At 32.5% G+C, this 19,026-nt stretch overlaps 7 protein-coding genes across 7 annotated transcripts, besides 3 other annotated features; 2 read left to right on the forward strand and 5 right to left on the reverse strand.

Moving 5' to 3' along the window:
* Window positions 1–147: 147 nt before the first annotated feature.
* Window positions 148–3,600, reverse strand: TA18220 (patatin-like phospholipase, putative; the record flags this gene model as incomplete). Its single annotated transcript, XM_950375.1, has 1 exon — window positions 148–3,600. The coding sequence occupies one exon, from the start codon at window positions 3,598–3,600 to the stop codon at window positions 148–150; it is 3,453 nt and encodes a 1,150-aa protein (XP_955468.1).
* A 154-nt stretch (window positions 3,601–3,754) lies between these two features.
* TA18225 (eukaryotic translation initiation factor 3 subunit 7, putative) lies at window positions 3,755–5,727 on the reverse strand (the record flags this gene model as incomplete). The annotated part of the gene is made up of 3 exons (XM_950376.1): window positions 3,755–5,159; window positions 5,281–5,492; window positions 5,554–5,727. 3 exons carry the CDS (start codon window positions 5,725–5,727, stop codon window positions 3,755–3,757), a joined length of 1,791 nt encoding a protein of 596 aa, XP_955469.1.
* A 157-nt stretch (window positions 5,728–5,884) lies between these two features.
* TA18230 (histone deacetylase family protein, putative) lies at window positions 5,885–8,551 on the reverse strand (the record flags this gene model as incomplete). The annotated part of the gene is made up of 2 exons (XM_950377.1): window positions 5,885–7,904; window positions 7,935–8,551. 2 exons carry the CDS (start codon window positions 8,549–8,551, stop codon window positions 5,885–5,887), a joined length of 2,637 nt encoding a protein of 878 aa, XP_955470.1.
* A 511-nt stretch (window positions 8,552–9,062) lies between these two features.
* Window positions 9,063–11,585, reverse strand: TA18235 (uncharacterized protein; the record flags this gene model as incomplete). Its single annotated transcript, XM_950378.1, has 7 exons — window positions 9,063–9,553; window positions 9,583–9,788; window positions 9,848–9,985; window positions 10,034–10,629; window positions 10,659–10,753; window positions 10,784–11,279; window positions 11,313–11,585. The coding sequence occupies 7 exons, from the start codon at window positions 11,583–11,585 to the stop codon at window positions 9,063–9,065; spliced, it is 2,295 nt and encodes a 764-aa protein (XP_955471.1).
* A 240-nt stretch (window positions 11,586–11,825) lies between these two features.
* Window positions 11,826–17,058, forward strand: TA18240 (ATP-dependent RNA helicase, putative; the record flags this gene model as incomplete). The annotated part of the gene is made up of 2 exons (XM_950379.1): window positions 11,826–11,918; window positions 11,953–17,058. The coding sequence occupies 2 exons, from the start codon at window positions 11,826–11,828 to the stop codon at window positions 17,056–17,058; spliced, it is 5,199 nt and encodes a 1,732-aa protein (XP_955472.1).
* Window positions 17,059–17,241: 183 nt separating this feature from the next.
* TA18245 (uncharacterized protein) lies at window positions 17,242–18,129 on the reverse strand (the record flags this gene model as incomplete). The annotated part of the gene is made up of 3 exons (XM_950380.1): window positions 17,242–17,610; window positions 17,669–17,904; window positions 18,045–18,129. 3 exons carry the CDS (start codon window positions 18,127–18,129, stop codon window positions 17,242–17,244), a joined length of 690 nt encoding a protein of 229 aa, XP_955473.1.
* Window positions 18,130–18,235: 106 nt separating this feature from the next.
* TA18250 (uncharacterized protein) lies at window positions 18,236–19,002 on the forward strand (the record flags this gene model as incomplete). The annotated part of the gene is made up of 6 exons (XM_950381.1): window positions 18,236–18,281; window positions 18,316–18,380; window positions 18,420–18,563; window positions 18,596–18,679; window positions 18,729–18,774; window positions 18,836–19,002. 6 exons carry the CDS (start codon window positions 18,236–18,238, stop codon window positions 19,000–19,002), a joined length of 552 nt encoding a protein of 183 aa, XP_955474.1.
* Window positions 18,456–18,524: a sequence feature (2 probable transmembrane helices predicted for TA18250 by TMHMM2.0 at aa 50-72 and 79-98).
* Window positions 18,543–18,563: a sequence feature (2 probable transmembrane helices predicted for TA18250 by TMHMM2.0 at aa 50-72 and 79-98).
* Window positions 18,596–18,634: a sequence feature (2 probable transmembrane helices predicted for TA18250 by TMHMM2.0 at aa 50-72 and 79-98).
* Window positions 19,003–19,026: the final 24 nt, after the last annotated feature.

A 19,026-nucleotide genomic window follows, 5' to 3' on the forward strand; every position in this document is an offset into this window, starting at 1 on the left:
AAAATATGGTTTTTAAGTTTTTGTAAAATATAGATTTTAAATTGTAAGATATTTTAACTTAAGATTTAATGTAGTAAATAACTATAAATATGTATATAAATATATTGGTAGTATATTTAAAACTGCATTGTGCAATTATGTTTGAGTCTAGGTGTTAATAATGTTTTTAATCGAGTTGAACTTGTCTTGTATGTGTGATAGCTTTAAATACTGCTTAGTTTGGTCCTTTATTTTATTTAGTACTTCCGGGTTTGTCTCGTCAATTTTGGCATTCAAAATTATGGGAGTTAGCCTATAGTAGACATCCCTTGGCATAGTAAATTCTAGAGCAGAATGAGTCATTTCAGAAGTAGTAACGGCATAACTTAAGTGAGTAATCAACTGATCAATACTAAGGTTTTTATTCTCCTTCTTGATATTGGAAGTTCCATGATCCATGAAATTTTCGTATAACTTTACCAAATTGGTGACATCGTCACTTTGACAATTACCAGGATCATTAGAGCCATTTGGATTAAATTGAGATAATCCATTGCCAACGCTTACCAGTAATTCTACAGGTGTGTCAGGATAAAGTAATTTTGATTCTATGAGTGCAACTACAGAAGGATTGTTGCAGTAAAGAGCACCGTCACCATAAAGGTGACCATTACGTTCAAAGAGTGGAAAGTAACCCAAAGCTGAAGTGGTTGCCTTTATAGCGTCCCTTAACCTAATGGTACAACTACCACCTATGATCTCAATTAACTTATTTAAGTCTTCAATTGTGAGATCCTTAGAGCCCAAAGAATAAATATCTTTGTGATAGTTGTAATTACGCCATATTATTGGCCTCAAAGGGGTAACATCCATCTGAGTTGATACACAGAAAAACTTGGGACAAGTAGAGTCAACTGAATAATCTATAAGTTCAATCTCCTCCAAAGAAGTCTTTAGAATATCCTTCAAAGTAGTATCGTCATAAATTGCATGCCTAAAAAGTAACCTTGTTCCAGTGATAGGATAATAATCACGGACAAAAATACTCTTGATCATAGAGTCATAAAGTTTCTGAATTTCTGAAATCTCCATTTTCTCCAATGCCACTAGTGATGCAAGAAGACCTCCAGTCGATGTTCCACAAATTATATCAAAACACTCATGTAACGGTTTCTCAAGCTGTTTGTTTAAATAGTCCAAAATTTCAAGAGCAACTACACCCTTAGAACCGCCTCCGTCTATAGAAAGTATCCTAACTCCTCTATTTTCAAAAGTTTTCTGTTCATGGTATCCTAGAATATTTAATAGCTTGTTTGAGTTAAAAGTCCTTCCCATGTCCTCGTTCAAACAGTGCTTTTGGGTCTTCCAAGAAGTCATTCTCAAGTTCAAAAAGTCTATCCCATTCAAAGATAAACCCTTGTATGTATTAAATAAAGAATAATCTAGATTTAAATTTTCCTGGTTTACTACATTTGTGGCTATAGTTTTTAGAACCAACCGTTTATCTATCAATGGCCTGTATTTATGTCTTTCATCTTCACTTATATTTTCCAATTTAATAGGAGGTTTCACAATACTTCTAACTCGTTTTACCGAGTCTATAAACCTATTATGGTCTCTAATCTTGGTAAAACTTCTATTTCCATCCAAATAAATAAGATCTACCAAGAAACCTAAAAGTGTCATCTGAAGTACCTTAGCGTCTTCTGGATCATTTTGACTAAATCTTTCTATTCTTTCACTTTTAGTACGGTCTATTCTCGTGTTAATGTAGTCTAAATCCACACTTATGTTATTAGATTCAGGGGTGGGTGGATAAAGAAAGTTATAAAGTAAATTTGGAATTGATCCTTTGGGTGAGTTGACAAAATGATCCTTGAGCATATTTTTAAGTGACGTCAGCCTGTCAAAAATGTTCGAGACCTTCTCGTTCAAGCCAATTTTACTTGTTAAACCTGTTGGAAAATACGGCTTGGTTAATAAATTTTCATCGTCAAACTCAAAACAGGAGTAATTTACAATGTCGGCCAGCAAATCAAGATTTAAACCTCTGTCAAGGGTTTCCATTACTTCATCAGACTTAAGAGCCAAAAGTGTCCATAACTCTGTGAATATATCATTTAGAACTCTGAAGTCAGTTGTTACCTTCATGATATCCAAAAGCCTAGTTGTGACAGTGGCCAAACTGAACTCATGGTGCGGCTCCATGTTTATATTACACATTATCTCCATCTGAACTTCACCTTCTGGTTCAACTTTGGAATTATCAGTAGCTGAAAGGTTAATTGCTAATAATCCCAGCTGATAGGGTGTTTTAGATGAAATTTTGGAAGATTTGAGGGTGAATTTAGACAAATCATCCAAGCCTGAAATGTTATTGAAGTGACCCAGATTGATCCTCAAATTCCTCAACAAAGACTCTTTTGGGTCCAGTGATGAGTAGTAGTAGGGAATCCATAGAAGTTGTGTGTTTTTATCCTGTTTAACAACCTTGTTAGTATGTTTTACTGGGATTAAATAGCTTTCAATTGATATGTTTGAGCCATTATCCTCACTGGACGAGAATGAAAACATTTTTTCCCAAGTCCAGCTCTCTTCCTTTGAGTCAGGTTCCTTAACTTTTGGTGACACTAGTGTAATCTTTTCATCTACCTTGTAGCCCAGAGATAAGAAAAGTTCATCTAATAAACTCTTAAAGTCGACTTTAGACCTTGTATTTACAACATCCTTCAACTCCTTTCCAGATTCCTGAGATTGAAGTTGGTTATATATACAATATATTTTCAGGAGTGTTTTCTTAAGTGACTCGTTCTTGACCATTTCGTTCCTCAGCTTGTCTGAAAATTTTGACAACGAAATAAGAATTTTCAGCACCAATTCCTGTATTGAAAGTAGTTCTGGTGTTTGCAAAGGCTTATTTGGCCATATGTATGTGTTAACTAACTTCCATATACTTTTTTGGTAAGGTTTCTCAAGCACATCTAACAGAGTTGATAAAAGTCCTCCTTTTATAAAACGATCCACAAAATTACAGGTACGCACAAACATATTTATAGCGTTTAAGGCCGATAACTGATTTTTCAAGTCCTTGTCCTTCAAATTTTCAAATATGATTTTTTCTGCTTTCTTCAAAACCAAATTAAATTTTAAATCTGGGTAGTGTAGAGTTTCAAGTTCATAGTCTAGGGTTGAATCATTTTTGGTTTCTACAGATGAACTTGAATATGTTCTAAATACATTTTTTGGCGATAGTTTATTTAAGATTGTGTTACCTGAGGATAATCTATTCCTCAGTGTTTGTTTATTATCTTTTACACTTAGATTTGTAGATTTTTGTCCAACTGAATATAATTTTATAGGTTTTCTCAAAGTTATTAAGTTTTTCTGGCTTTTTTTCAAATCCCTAGAAACCATGGTTTGAATCTTGAAACTTCCACTAAGTGGCCTATAAATAAACGCCTGTTGTTGTTTATTTTGTGGACTTTTCCATAAATGTTGTTGAAAAGTGTCTAAAACGTTCCTATCCGTGGTCTTCCACATGCCAATTGCAGGAACTCGTGACAAATATAGTACAGTGAGGATTATAAATTGTATTTTACATTTAAAAGGGTGTGATTCCATAAACATCAATCATTTTGAAATAATTAAAATTTTGAAATAACATGAAATTATCCAAACTTTCCCACACATCTCGACCAACTCATTTCCCAAAATTATATACTAATAACTAAAATATACATATATTTCATCAAGAATATTTTATTAATTAATTGAATTATTTAGATTCTTGAGGCTGGCCTTGATTCAGTTCTTCCTCTTCCGATACTGAATAGAGTCTGATAATGGGCTTCATAGGATCCTTTAGTAGAACATACTGACCATCAGGTCTCCTCATAATGAGGTGTACAATTGCCTTTATTGATCCCCATGCGTTATCTAGGCTGAATCCCATTTGAAGTGCCAGATTTTGTGTCGTATGTGTATGAATTCCGATGATTGAGTGGTTTTCAGCATCATTGGGGCTCCTTCTTGTCACGTAGGCCAATTTAAACACTCCACAACCAGCCATATTAGCGCAAGCCACAAACCTCTGGAGCTTTGTTGTATTATTTCTTATTTCGTTGGCTAAAAGAGCTCCTTTCTGAGTTTCTATTTGTGACCTCCAAGACTTGTTATTCTTGTTTGGGCATTCATTGAGTGCACATACGTAAGCGTAGGTGTCAGTTCCTTGAAGCTTTGAGTGAACTTCACAGCGAGTTATAACCAGAATTGGAAGTTTTTCAAAGTTTGTTGCATTTGGGGTTCCTGGTAGTGTAAACTTTCTGTACCTGTAAGCTATTGTTGCTGGGTTATCTGACTCCTCAACAAATGGAGGGTCTAGGAAAGTTTCGGCATATTCATCCTGTAATAGAACTTGTTGCCTTAGGTTTTGGTTAACCTTTACTGCCTCGTATCTTAGTGATGAGGGTCTGTTAATCTTAATTTCACAGTCTGGTTGAGGTGGGTCTGGGGCTGTTTCATTTACTGTTAGCATGTCAATGATTGATCCGTTTGCCTTATCTATTATGATCTGGTTTTCAATTTTAGTTACGTTCAGGTGCCAGGAGTGTTTTGATCTTCCTGCCGTCATCAAAACTGATAATATTTGGTCCGTTGCTGCCAAAACTATCTTGTCGTACCTCATAAGGTCTCTTTCGACTTTCATAGCCTGGTCATAACTTGCAGAATCTCCTTGAAGTGGCATGTTTCCTGTCTGTTTTTTATCTGGAGAATCGAAATCATTTTCTGAGTTTAAACCGTTTCGATCTTCAGAATCAAATGGTTTTGAAGGTGAAGTTTTGTACGTTTCAAGCAAAACATCTGCAATGCAGTCGTCATCGTGTGTCGAGGTCCAGTAGTAGTCGTATGAATTTGACAGGTGTAGCAGATATACTTCACTTTTGGGGGTTATTTGATCCATTTTTCTGTCATAGATTCCAAGTTTTCCGCGCCAAAAAAGGTCCTCGACTGTGACTAGGGAGCTATTCATCTCCTGTTTCAGCAGAACGTTGAATGGAATCTCAGCAACTACATTCCATGCAGGCGTTGGTTCGATACTCCATTCATTCAATGGGTGATACCTTGTAGGCAACCTCAGTGATCTATTCTTTGCAATATACTTTTGACGTCGAACTTCGGGACTAAAAAATTATTAACACATTTATATATTTTAGTATTTTATATATATATATATATAATAGTAAATATATATAATGGTATCTATTTTATCAATTATATATATAGAAATAATTATAATAATACTATTGTTTTTGTTTCGAAAATTGAAGCTGTTCTTCCTCCATAACCTTCTGGTTAAAAGCTTGGGTTGTTTGCTTTATTGGAGTCTTCTTTTTATAATGAGTAGTCGGCTTTATTTTCACAATTGTTCTACTATCTACAGTTTGAAACTGTAATTCTTCGTCCATTGATGTGGAATTAAGTCTGTTTACTCGATTTCCTTCACGGACATTTCTCTATATATAAAATTAGCTAAGAATCTCAAATATTTATTCATAATTAATTTAGTTGATTTACCTGGTATGTGCTAAACGTAAAGTCACAAATATGTATTTGCTTTTCCAATTTAAGTTTAGGGTCAAAGGGGAGTTTGTTAATTGAGTTTAAGCAGGTGTTGATCGTCTGATCGTCTTCCTCGTCTGGCCCCCAACCATCATGGTTAAAGTTTGTCACAATATTTAAACTATTCATTGTATATGAATTGTGTAAAATGATAGAAAAAGTTAAAATAATCGTAGAAGGATGAGTTATGTAGGGTATCAAAGAAACTAAATAAAAGTATTAATCAACAAATAATCTCGAAATAAAATTATTAATTAAATTATTATTAAAATTTTAATTTACAAATTTATTCAAATTGTTCTTGTGTTAATTTTAATATGCGAAGAATTGAATTTAGGCCTAACAGGAATCCATGGTCAAGAGAACGCACATTGTATGACACATGTGATAAGTCTATCAGGAATACATCGTTTTTGTCTGATTTTTCTTTGGCGTCATACACGAAAAGTAAACTTGAACCGTATAATGCCAAATTAGTCTGACTTTCAAAAATCATCTTTAAATTTTCAAGTTTTTCCACAAATTTATTTGAAATGACCCTTTTATAATCCTTGTCATCCACAACCGAGAAGTATAATGTGAATAGTTTTGCAATTTCATCATCGGTTCGAGAGTTGTTGACCACGTGTTGAGGCACAAATTCTGCTATATTTGTTACCCTGTTCCACTTAAACATTCCAGAAACGCTAAACCCATGAGTTTTGCAACTTCTGACCTTTGCTTTTGACTCCTTGAACTCTATTACCTTTGGGTCAAAGCAGTCATCTCCATAAAGTCTTGTTCCCATTTTAAGGTCCATTACACAAGGCAGCTTCATCCCATAAATGACGTTTTTCAATCTTATTGCACAAGTTTTGCCAAGTTTCCAGTTTTCGAAGACAAATTTCTCAAAAATCCCAGTACATTCTGCAATGTAGTCAATTATCTTTAATGACATTGCCCAACCCTTAGTTTCTGCTTTACCATCCTTTTCATTTTCACTTACTGGTATGGCACATGTATGGTTGAGATTTTGTCCTAATGTTTCCTTTAATGTTTCTATATTATTATAATCAGTTTCATTATTTAATGTAGTTTTCGAACCTTTGTCTATATTAACACTAGAAACATAGTTTGTATCATATATATGCTTAATTCTATTTGTTAGACGGATTCCTGACCGAACCACATTTTGAGGGCCGTTTGAAAACTGGAGCTTAAACTCTTCTACTGGCTGGTTGTATACTTTTAGAGGAACTTTGTTTTGCTTGTATAACCAGATAAAGAAATCAATTTCTTTCTTGGAACACAATTTTATGACTTGGTCATTCTTTCCATTTGTGGGCAGAAACCACTGATTCCTGTGTCCTGCAGCTAAGACAAGGGTGTTATCATCAAGCTCATAAGGGTATTGAAAAAAATTAACCTCAGACTCATCGTAAGGGCTAGGATATTCATCATTAATATCATCTCTAAATGAACTTTCGGAGCTATAACAAGTAGTATCATTATTAATTTGAGAGTTTTCATCAAGTTTTCTTTCAGATTTGGTCAAAAGTGTTAGATCCTGTAAATCTTTTGCTAGGTCATACAGGTCAAGTAAATGACAAATATTTTTACACATTGAGGCTGTGGATTCAAATACTCCTTCATCATCTAATTCAGGTGCAATTTTAATAGTTTTATGGACACTGCTGTCATAAAATGAATGCTCATACTTAACCAAAGTGGAAAGCACTGACTCGACGTCTTCTGAGAGTCTAGATAACGTATATCCTCCTTCTAGTGACAACAATAGTCTTCCATTACTGTATTTCTCTGCAAGTTGACATAATTTGAAGGTCGCCCATGAAAATCCATCCCAATCTAGGTTGCATCCTCCTAAGAGGTCATCGATTCCAGAATCGAAACCTGCTGAGACTATGATAAACTCTGGTTCGAAGAGTTCCAGGACTGGGATAACCACCTTGTTAAATGAGTGGACTAGATCTGCGTTTGTAAAGGACTTTTCAAGAGGTATGTTTACATTGTATCCGTAGCCTTTCCCAACTCCAATCTCATCACAATAGCCAGTATATGGGTAGAAGGAATCTTCATTATCTCCATACCTGTGCAGGGATATAAAACAAACACTATTATCGTCGTAGAAAATGTCTTGGGTTCCATTCCCGTGGTGGACATCCCAGTCAACAATAGCTACTCTTTTCAATCCGAATTTATGTTGTAGATATCTGGCTGCTATTGCAACATTGTTGTATATACAAAAGCCCATCATCTTATCAGGGGTAGCATGGTGGCCTGGTGGACGAACCAACGCAAACCCCTTCCTAATATTGGTTGGATAAAGTAAATTTAACCCTAAATCTGAGTTATTTGAGCTAATATCATTTTTCTTTACTTTTAAATCATGATTGTTGTTCAATTCTGCTTCTGTGTATTGAGATGAATCTGAGTCAGAATTGGGTTCATTTTTGATCTGCGTTTCAGTTTTTGTATTACTCACTGTAGATTTCATTATTATGTTACACAGCTCTATAAGGCTCCCAACTGCCAAGTTTGCAACAAGTTCTGATTTTGGCGTCATATAGGTGTCAACATCCAGCGGGAACAAGCTTAGGTAGTTTTCAGAAGATTTATTTCCATTCTTCGATTCAGATGATGAATTAAGTTCAGACAACTTGTTAGTCCAGAAAGTTACTTGGTCCAGATACTTTTCTGTGTGACAAAGCATAAGAATCTGCCTGAAAACCGGCCGAGGTTTAACATGGTACAGCTGGTCAATTAAATTGGACTCGTGTTCAAATTCCAGTGAAATTTTTGCTTCTTTGAGCCTTTCTAAAATTGACGATAATCTTTTATGGGATTCTACGTGATATTGGTCCATGTCATCGTGATATGTTGAGGCCATGTGTTCCTCATCGTATGAGACGGCCACAAGCTTTTTGGTGTGATTTAATTCCGATATTTTAGACATATATTAATAAAATGTGAGGAATCATATTTTTGGTCTGTTTGAATGAATAAAATTGTAGTAATGTAAAAAATATGGTGTATTTATTGTGAATAATCATTGGATAAAAAATTAAAAAATCCCAGTCAGGGAGTCGTGAAATAATAAAGAAGCTACTCCTAAAGAGTTAATTAATAAGAAGTCGGTGGTTTAGGGTAGGTACCTAGATAATATTCTCTTGAACCCCGATCTCTAAACCAAATCGGCACCCTTAGATTTTCCAAACACATCTTCACTTTAATATTTTGATCTAACAATATATTTGACGAATAGCATAGTGGAACTTTATTGTTATGTAATTAAATAGGAAATGTGTGAAATATTACCCTTGAGATATTCAATGCAAATGTATAAACTATACAGAAACTGACTTAATTTTACACATCCAACTCCAGATTCAACCAAACCTATATTAAACAACTTTATTCTTAATTTTATTATTTAATAATCATTCTATTGGAAAATTTTATAAATTTTAACTGTAAAATATTTTACCTTTGGATGTTGTGAATCCCATTAACTTTCTTGAATTTACCATCCCTTGATGATTTAAGTAGTCTAAAGTGGACTGGATAACAGCTTGATTTAGATTTTTTGGATTTTTAGCCTGTAACATGCTCTTCAAACTTGACATTTTGTATTCTCGGTGAAATGGCTCCTTTACTCTCATGTAACCTCTAACTTCCTGGTTTTTTCTCATGAAAATCGACTTCAAAACCTCAGAATCAACTGTATTTAAATCATTAGCCTCTATTTGATATAGTCTCGTCAGAAAGTTAAGTGAAGATTTGGAACATTCCAAAATAACACTAACATATTCGTCATTGGATATTTCCAATTCTCCCCAGTTCTTCCCGTTAGTTAACCGTTTTAACAAACTTTCAATATGCAAATTATGTGAGTTGTTGGAAAAGTAACTTAGCCTAAGTACTCTTAAACTTTTTTCAGCTGGTTCATGATATAACCCTAATAATTTATTTGTTTATTAAGCTAACCTGAACAAAGAGAAGTCAACAGAAGGTGTCTACTCTTAAATAAACACTGTTGAGTCGTTTTCAAGTGAGGAGTCGTTAATTCTGGTGAAAAGTTAACCTTTTGTTCCTCCAAATTTACTGGTAATACAAAAGCATTATCAACTCCTAGGAATGAGTAATTGACCCTTTTGTTCGCAGGCCTCATTGCATATTTATTAGACTCAGTCCTACAAATATTTTATCCTCCAAAATACATTAAATTATTGAATTAACTGTTGGAAAATACTTGAAGAGATTTTTGTAGTAGAGTTGACCCAATTCTGTTTCAGGGAAATCATGAGGGAATGAAGGAAGATGGAAATGGTTCATCAAGTGTCTTCTTTCAGTCAGTCCGATGCTTAATCCACCAAATCTATTAAGTAATCTAATGAATTATTATTTTTAACAAAAATTTAATATATAAATTATATACATCCAAAGTTTGTTTGAGTTACTGTTTGGAGGTATCAGCAAATCTACTCCACATGGATCCGAGTTCCTAAATATTGCCAGAATTGGTATTTTAGGTAATGATATGTTTTGGTCCTCTTCTTCGTCTTTAATTTCATTCTTGTATTCTATCTTTGTTGTAGTTGGATGTGTCAAAGAGTCTAATAATTTATCTATTAGTTTGGAATAATCTTTTCTTTTCCTATTTCTTGGCAAGGGATTCCCTTGTAACGGCTTATTTTCAGATTTATAATGATAGAATTTTAATCTTTCTGTATTTAAATCTTCTTTTTCCTGCTCATTCAGAGGAAGTTCGACTTTTAATTCCTCATTCAGACATGTTGCCTTTGATAAATCAAATGGAATTCGGGTTCCAAATACTTGTGGTATAGTTATAGAAATAGGTAATACAAAAGAATGACAATTAATTGAATGTAATGGTGAACCGGTACTGGTATTAACAGAAATCGATGACCATAATTTGTTAGATAATGAATAGTTGGGGTCAACTTTTAATGCCTTTTTTAGTAACAACATCGAAAGTGGGCCAAAAAGTTCAAATTTTACCAAATTATCAACCTAAAATTGATTATAATTTAAAATCTTACATTTTCAACTTTTAAATTTTCATCCTTTAACAATGTATTGTACAGCTCTAATTTTGAGATTGGATGAACAAATAACCAAATTGTCCTAATTTGTCCTAAATATTCAATTTTAAAACAACTATTACCTTTCGTGGGTAACCAAATATAATTTACAGGCGCTATCAAGTTTCTCAAAGTATTTTGATCTGGATTATCATCTGATTCACTATTGTAATCTGAATAACAGAACGATGTTCCTCTGGTATCACCGCAAGTATAAATGTCTTGGAACATGAAAAAAGAGTCAGAAAAAACTAGTTTAAAAGTTTTTTTCATTTGTTCCAACTCACCAGAAACCGATATAACTTCCACGTAGGACCTATCATGAATCACACATTTATGTTTTAAATGGCGTAAAAAACGTCTTTTAGATTTTTGGGTTGGTGTAATCGCCAGCCTATATCCCCAAACACTATCCATTTTGAACCTTTTTGCATGGTATAGATGAGTTTCAAGCCATTTATTTCTGCTACATCTTTGTTGATATTCTTGTAATCTATTCAACTTTCTTCTGCGGTCCTTTCTGATTCTTTTAGAAACCTGTTTTAAATTTAGTAATTGAACTGTATCTAATAATTCTATCTAAAACACTTAGACTAAATAGGTATATAATACTTTTGGTGTATTTTTAGCCATTTCTTTGAGAATGTGTGCTCTGATATTCCTAGGAATCTTGAATGGGTTATGGGACATGGCTCTTCTCCTCATTACAAAGGGAAGTTTTTGAAAAATTCGTTTTTGTTTGTCATTTTGCTTCAATAAAGTGAAGACTTCTTCTATTTCTTGGGCACGAGATTGTAGAAATTTCTTCACATTTATGATATCCAACTTTTTAACATCTCCCGGATTCTTTCCGGAGAACAACTTAGGATTCTCAGCAGAATCCATCCCTTAAACTATTTTACAAAAGGTAAAACATATTTATACGAAAATAATAATGAAAAATAAATATTAGTAGGTACCCACCAATGGAAAAGAATTCTAGTTTTTGCTCTAAAAATCCACCATAATTTTCTCAATTTATCATCTTTAAAATATAATATTTTGTAAATTTAACCTTTTGTAAATTAGTGTTGATTGTAATTAAAATGAAACTATTTGTGTTAAATAGTATGTGTACAAAATGAAATGAACCAAGATGTTCATATAATGCTAAAATTTCAAATTATCGCAATATTTATCATTTGTACCATAGATTGTATATTATTAAACAAGAATCCAGTAATTTTTATAATAATTTAATAATTTTAAATAGGTACATGAAGGATTTATTACACATCAGTTTGGAAATAATTATAAAACATTCCAAATAAGGGATTCTGTAATAGTAGAACCACCTTTTGACCCTGGAGGAATCATAGTGGAAACGGAACACTCAAGAGATTTAAAAAATGTATTCTTTTTCAATGTCGCACATAAACTAAAGGAAGGAAGAAAACTACTGGAGTCATTTACAGTGCCCCTTAGTAAACAAAAATTAGCAATGGAACATTTTAAGTTATATTTCAACAATAATTTCTCAACTAAAACCAAACAGTTGTCCGAAATAGTGTCAGACTTTGAGGCAACAAAATGTGAAATAAAAGAAACCGTAAGAAGAATTGAAGATGTGTTTGTATCAGAAATCGAAAATAAATTCGAATATGTAGAAAATATTTCAGATCTTGAGGTTTTAAATAGACAAGTCGAGATTTTGTACGGGGCCGATTTAATGGCATCTTACATTCTCTTGTTTACTTCAAGATTAACCAGAAGTGTGTTATACAAGTACATTTGGAGTAATCATGCATTCTTAGATTCTGATAAGGAGTATCTGTGTTGTAATTGGATAGTTAACGGAGGTGTTCATGACACGGAGTTGCATAAAAAGTTCAGTTTGGATGAACTCACAAATGAAGATTTGGTAGATATAATAAGATTGCATAAGAATTATTTAACATTTGTAAAGGTAAGATCCCGGAAAGTTTTGAGTACTCTGGATAGGAAATCATTAATTTCGATTTTTCAAACTATATTAATGAAGTCCATATGGGCACACTATATACATGAACCTTCGAATATATCAATAGATAAAAATAAAGAAGTTGGCGAAGAGAAAGATGAAATTGCTAATAAAAATAAAGATGAAATGATTGATAATGAAACTTTGAAATTTGAAAGAGAAGAAGAACTTGAGGATGAATTTGAAGGGAAAGGACATTTGGATAACATATATAATTGGATAATGAAATATAAAAATAGACCAAATAGTGATATAAAAGGATTACGCTATTTAGAAAATAGAGAATCTAACAAGTTGAAGGAGACAATAAACACATTAGACTCAATGTTGGTTAAAACTAAAGAAAAACTTAGTCACCTTAACAAATCCCTGTATAACTATTATAAAAGAATGAGAAAACGTAAAATAATTCAAGATAGTGAATCACAGATAAAGGAGGAAGAGGTAAGAGAAGGCGAAGAGTTAAGATTTTCACTAGAAGTATTGATAAATTATTACAAGGATACTTTGGATGGACTGAGTGGATTATATGGAAAGATAAGAAAGGAAGAAAATGTGAAGTTCCTTAATAACTTGATAGAGTATGAAAAACATGACCTGCTGAACCTACTATTGATATATTTACCAGCAATACCTGAACTTAAACAAATTACAGACAAACAAGTGTACCTAAACTATTTGACTTTGAGTAAGATAACATTGGTTAAATTAGTCTATATAGCAATGATCAGAACAAGTCCAGTTTATGTCCCATTCATAAATCACTACTATTCTCTAGTAGATAGTGGTCAAACTGATATAGATAACACTAAATTACTGAAGGAACGAGAAGAGATTTTAAAACATTCCGAGAATACTAGTGCTAGTGATGATGTATTGGCATTTGAATTCGATGAAATTGATACTGTAATTAATAAACTTAGTGAAGTGAATCCATTGACTGGGAAGAAAGTTGTAAACCTGAGAAAGGTGAGATTAGATAATAAGTCAAGACAAGTGGTACTATTTGGTACTAGGAGAACCGAGCAGGTGACTAAATCGATACTAAAACACCCACCACACTTTCAAATTGTACTAAAGCTTCTAAGTAAGAACAGCTATTCCAACAGTGCTGTAAAAGAAAATCTGGAATATCTCGAACAAAATTACGGAAAACAGGTACAAACCCATGAGAAATTTGATAAAAATTGTCCAACCGGTTCCTCAGAATCTGAAGAATTGAAGAAAATAATAAGAACTAAAAGACTTGAGAATTTGCTAAGCCTTTTGAACGAAAATGAATTAAACGAAATTTACTCAGAGTTCCTAAAATACATTTATCCATTCAATAGTGTTGATAAGGGAGAAGTAGGTGGATATTTAGAAGAAGTTCTAGATCAACGAATATTGGGAGACGAATTACTAGGAGATGAGAATATGGAAATAGTGTATAATAGTGATTTATTAAATGAAATGAAAGGTAATATTAAGACAGAAAATAATGTTATTGAAATCATGAAAAGGTATTTAAGCTTAATTAAAAGTAGAGTTTATGACACCGTCAAAGACTCAATTCTGACATTTTTATCACAGACAATTCCAGATAGTGATGAGAAGATAAAAGAGTTGTCGGAAAAAAATGATGTTGAAGTGATAAATGAATTTAAGGAATATCTAAAAGATTTGGAACAAGATGAAAATACTTTGAGAATTGAATATAACACGGCACCGCAGTGTAAAACGACAGATAGTTACTTCAAAAGGACAAAAAACATGTTTAACATTTTGCCAACAAAGTCTAAAAAATATATAGAGGGAGCAAGAGAAACTAAATTATATAGTACAGAGGAAGATATTACATTCATAAAACAACCATTTTCAGAAATTGATGAAATAGTTGATGGTGTTGATGAGAGTGTGTTTAAGAGAGAGAAAGAAAAGCCCTCAATTGATGATATATATAAGATGGTTTTCTCAAGAAATATTACTAGTGCACCAAAGGATAGAATAGAAAAGTTAAATTTTAGTGAAAATGTAATTGAAAAATGGACTAAATTGGGACTGAGTAAAAATGTGGCAAGATCAGCATTATCATACCTCTCAAACAATTATGGGAATAAATTTGAACAGATGGCATTTAAACCAAGTTTGATACAGAAATTAGCTATCGAAGAGGTTTTGAATAAGAATAGAAAAAATTTGGTAATTTCAGGATCAGTTGGAGGTGGGAAAACTTTGGCATATTTACTACCGATTCTGCAAAGGTTGAAGGAGGATGAGTTGACCAATTTGAGAGAACCCTCATCACCAAGATGTTTAATTATAACACCAACAACGGAATTGTGTTCAGAAATACACAAAGTGGTGAAGAAACTATCACACCTGCTAAAGATAACTGGACTCCAAGTCTCAAAAGGAGTTTATAGTAATATTATTAGGGATAAACTTAAAGGACTAGTAGATGTGGTAGTAGCAACGCCGTCTAGATTGCTAAAATTTAGAAAACTATTAAACTTCAATAAGTTGAAATATGTAGTCTTGGAAGAATCTGACTGCTTATTCAACGAAGGGTTCTTCCCATTGGTTTACACAATATTACAGCAGATACCCAATTACTCACATATCAATAACCAAAAGAGTGCTGAGGCTCAGATTATACAAGTGGCTTCAAACATTAGTTATTTAAAGTTCTTCGAGTCTATACATAAGTCATTCACCAAATTTCTCAATAAATCCAATGCAGGTACTGATCCCAATCAAGAAGAAGTTGAAAGAATAAATCTGGTAAAGTTGTTTGGAAAACATAAGAAAAGACTTGAGTTATATAAACATATTGTTAGTTACTACTTTAAACCTCTGGAAAGTGAAACTAAAACCACTAACCGCTCAAATGTTAGAAATAATATGTTTGACTACAATAAGAGGATTATAGATGAACTCATTAATAGCCATAAAGTAGTGGATGAAGTTGGAATTACCAGACCATCAAAAGGAATAAAACATATGTTTATACCCGTAGAAAAAGATAAAGTAAGAACATTAATCAATATACTCAAATATGATATAAAATATCCAGCGACCAATAATACAGTTTATGGCACCAGCACCGTAATGGATAATACAGTTGATTCTACTAACTCTGCCAATAGTGGTGATGAATTAAAGATTCCTAAGAAAATAATAGTATTTTGTAGAAAAGTTGATGCAGTTAGAGCTATAGATCATTATTTAACAGAGTCAGGATTTTCCCCAGTTTCAGTACATAGTAAAATGCCATTTGAGAAAAGACAAGCAAATTTCAAGACATTTAGAGAAGCTAATAATGCTATATTAGTGACAACAGAATTAATGAGTCGAGGTCTAAACTTGGATGTTGATACTGTAATATTATTTGATTTCCCATTAAACCCAAATGAATACATACGAAAATCATCAATACTCTCACATTCCCCTCTTTTGTACACACTTTTTAGAGAAAAAACATCAAACTATAGTCAATATACTGTATATAATGATTTTATAGAAAATTCAGATCAGTGTGATAAATATGTTGTTACGGGTAAACAGTTTGTAAATTGTTGGGATGTTCCATCTGATGGTATAAGTCTTAGTAAACTTTTGATTGGAGATAAAAGGTGTATAGGATTAATTGATAAAAAGGATAGAGTGTTGAGTGAAGCAATTAAAAGAAGTTTGAGTATTGATTACTTTCCAATAAATAGACTAAGTTCCAGAAAAAAAGATTATAACCAGATTACAGGAACACTAAAATACTTAACTCAAGCAGGAGGTTATTTTAAGTTTATGAACCATTTAAGGAATTTGGAAGTTAAAGGCACATTTGACCCAGAAGATATGTACAAATATTTAGATGAATTCAGATCAATAGTGAAGGAACAATTTGTTAACAGTTTCAAAAAAGTTAAGCTGAGGCGTGTGAAGATTTGTAAAAGGAGAAGAGAATTGATGAGGAAACTTAAGATGTTGAAGAAATGGAATAAAGCAATTAGACTGAAACAGAGAATAATATCAGAAATTGACCTCAAAAAGAGGACAAAGGACTACATTTATGTAAACTTTACAAAGGATGAGAGAAGTTGCCCGCCAATGAAGAATTTAAAGAAAGTACGTTTTGAACTCCTTAAACTAAAGCTTCTGAAAGGTTCAAATTCAGAAAAACTACTCAAAAGATCATTAAATCAGATACTCAAATTCATTAACCGACTTCAAATCAAGTTAATTAATCACAGACGTTTGGTCAAAGATATGACTGAGGATGGTGAATCAATATCTGATTCTGAACCTACATTTAAACTAATTGACATTGCTAAAAGTGATAATAGTGACAAAAAGGTCAAAAGAATATGTTCTCTAATATAATATACCAATCTAATACTTTAATATATACAATATATAAATATATGTATATACATGAGTATACTAGTTTATACTATAGTATATATTATAGTTTATACATTGTGTATAAAAGTATATAAAATAAATTGGAGCAATTATATTAATAATTATCACAATAAACATTATTTTTATGTCAATTTAAGTGGATTAAGCCATTATTTGTGTAGGTTTTGAGGTGAGGAAATCCCTGTCGGTATACGTGTTTTCACTGGAAACAGACTTTAGTTTACTGAGGTCCAAATCGAAACTTCGCTGATCATCCTGGCTAATTTTAGGGTAATTCTGTTCTAAACTCATGGAGTTCATGTCGCTGGTAAGAAAGTCAAGTTCCTGGACAAGTTCAAGATCATCGATCTCGTAACTACGAGTTACCATGCCCAATGCCTCGGCCATTTCTTCCAAATTCCTCTTATCTGACTCCATAAAAGAATCCAAGTCCTTTCGTTTCAACTCCTTATTTATTTCATTCAATAATCCACTTCCAATCCGCAAATGCCGAGCTACCTCAATTACGAACTAAGAAATAATTAAACCATATAAATCAAACTTAAATAGAATTATATGTAAGTATAACTAATAATAGTGATATGTGTAAGTAACAAAATACATTTGCGCATTCTGTGTCGGAAATGAGTTCTAGTATTTTAAAGTTTAGCTCATCAAGGATTAACAGTTGCTTTGATACCAGAGCCTTTCTCTTAAGAATAAAGAGGGCATTACTTCTATCGTTTTCCTTAACATATTTCAGACATAAATCATTGAATTTTGATAAGCGTCCCTGGAGAGATTCTCTATATTCCAAAAGGTCATCTAAAAATAAAATTAGGAAAGTTGTCAAAATAACAAATTTAAGGAAAATGGAATAAATTAAGGGTTTGAAATCAAAAAATAGTAATTACACAATATGGAAAATATAGAAGACAATAGCTAAAATTTTAATGTGTAAATACCTCTTAATGACTTCAGCTTAATAATTTTGGAATTATAATTAGCCTTAGGTTTCCTAAAACATACAAAAAGTTTAGAAAATCTCATAGTATAACTCGAGAGAAATAATATGATACAAAAAATTAATGATCCTTACCTGCAATAAAAGTGTGGTTTAACACTATCACCTGAGAAAATTCAGTGAATATAAAAAATGGCAGAGGATAAGCCCCTCAGCGAAGTGTATAAAAATGTAGTTTGTAAGTTTTAAGATCAAGTTGAAAGATTCTTTAGATTCTGTGTCGGATTTATACTCTTACACCGATCTCCAAAAGTTACTCGACTCAAATACGAGAGCAGTATGAAATACTCAATGGAATACAAAATATTTATTTTAGGCTTTTAAAGAAATCGGTCTTAAAATCGATAATAATGTCATCTACTTCAGACTTGCTTTCTATTTACTTCTGAACGCAGTCGGAGCCTACACCACCTTCTTCGTTCACGTAGAAAAGTCAAAATTTTTGTTAAAGGTTATGTTGGTAGGTTAAATTGTTCTTAATTGTTCAATCAGATTGTTTTTTTCTCTTTATTTTCCGTCTATATCGCCTACGATAAGGTTCTCCTATGCAGAGCACATTTTGTCGTAAAACTCAAAGTAACTCTAATTTCCTCATGATTTTAACTTTAGAACTGTAAAGTATTAGTATGGGCAAGAGTTAAGAGGTTGGAAGGAACTTTTGAAATTAGTACGTTATACCTTTGTGGACTATAATATATAGCTAAATGTGTATATAAATTAATTAAAAATTAGGTTATAAAAGAAAGGGTCGAAAAAATAGGACTGAAACATACACATTACCCCTAGGTGATTTGTTTTTCTCAGACGGAGAGTGCGATTATGACCATTTTGTAAAATTAATGGAGAAGCTCAAACCGACGCTTCTTAGTCTTGACAGAAAAACTAAAAAACAAGACTAATTTTTTACTCATTTTATACAATTC

Source organism: Theileria annulata, chromosome 3 (assembly GCF_000003225.4).
Source record: "Theileria annulata chromosome 3, complete sequence, *** SEQUENCING IN PROGRESS ***".
Lineage (NCBI taxonomy): Eukaryota > Apicomplexa > Aconoidasida > Piroplasmida > Theileriidae > Theileria > Theileria annulata.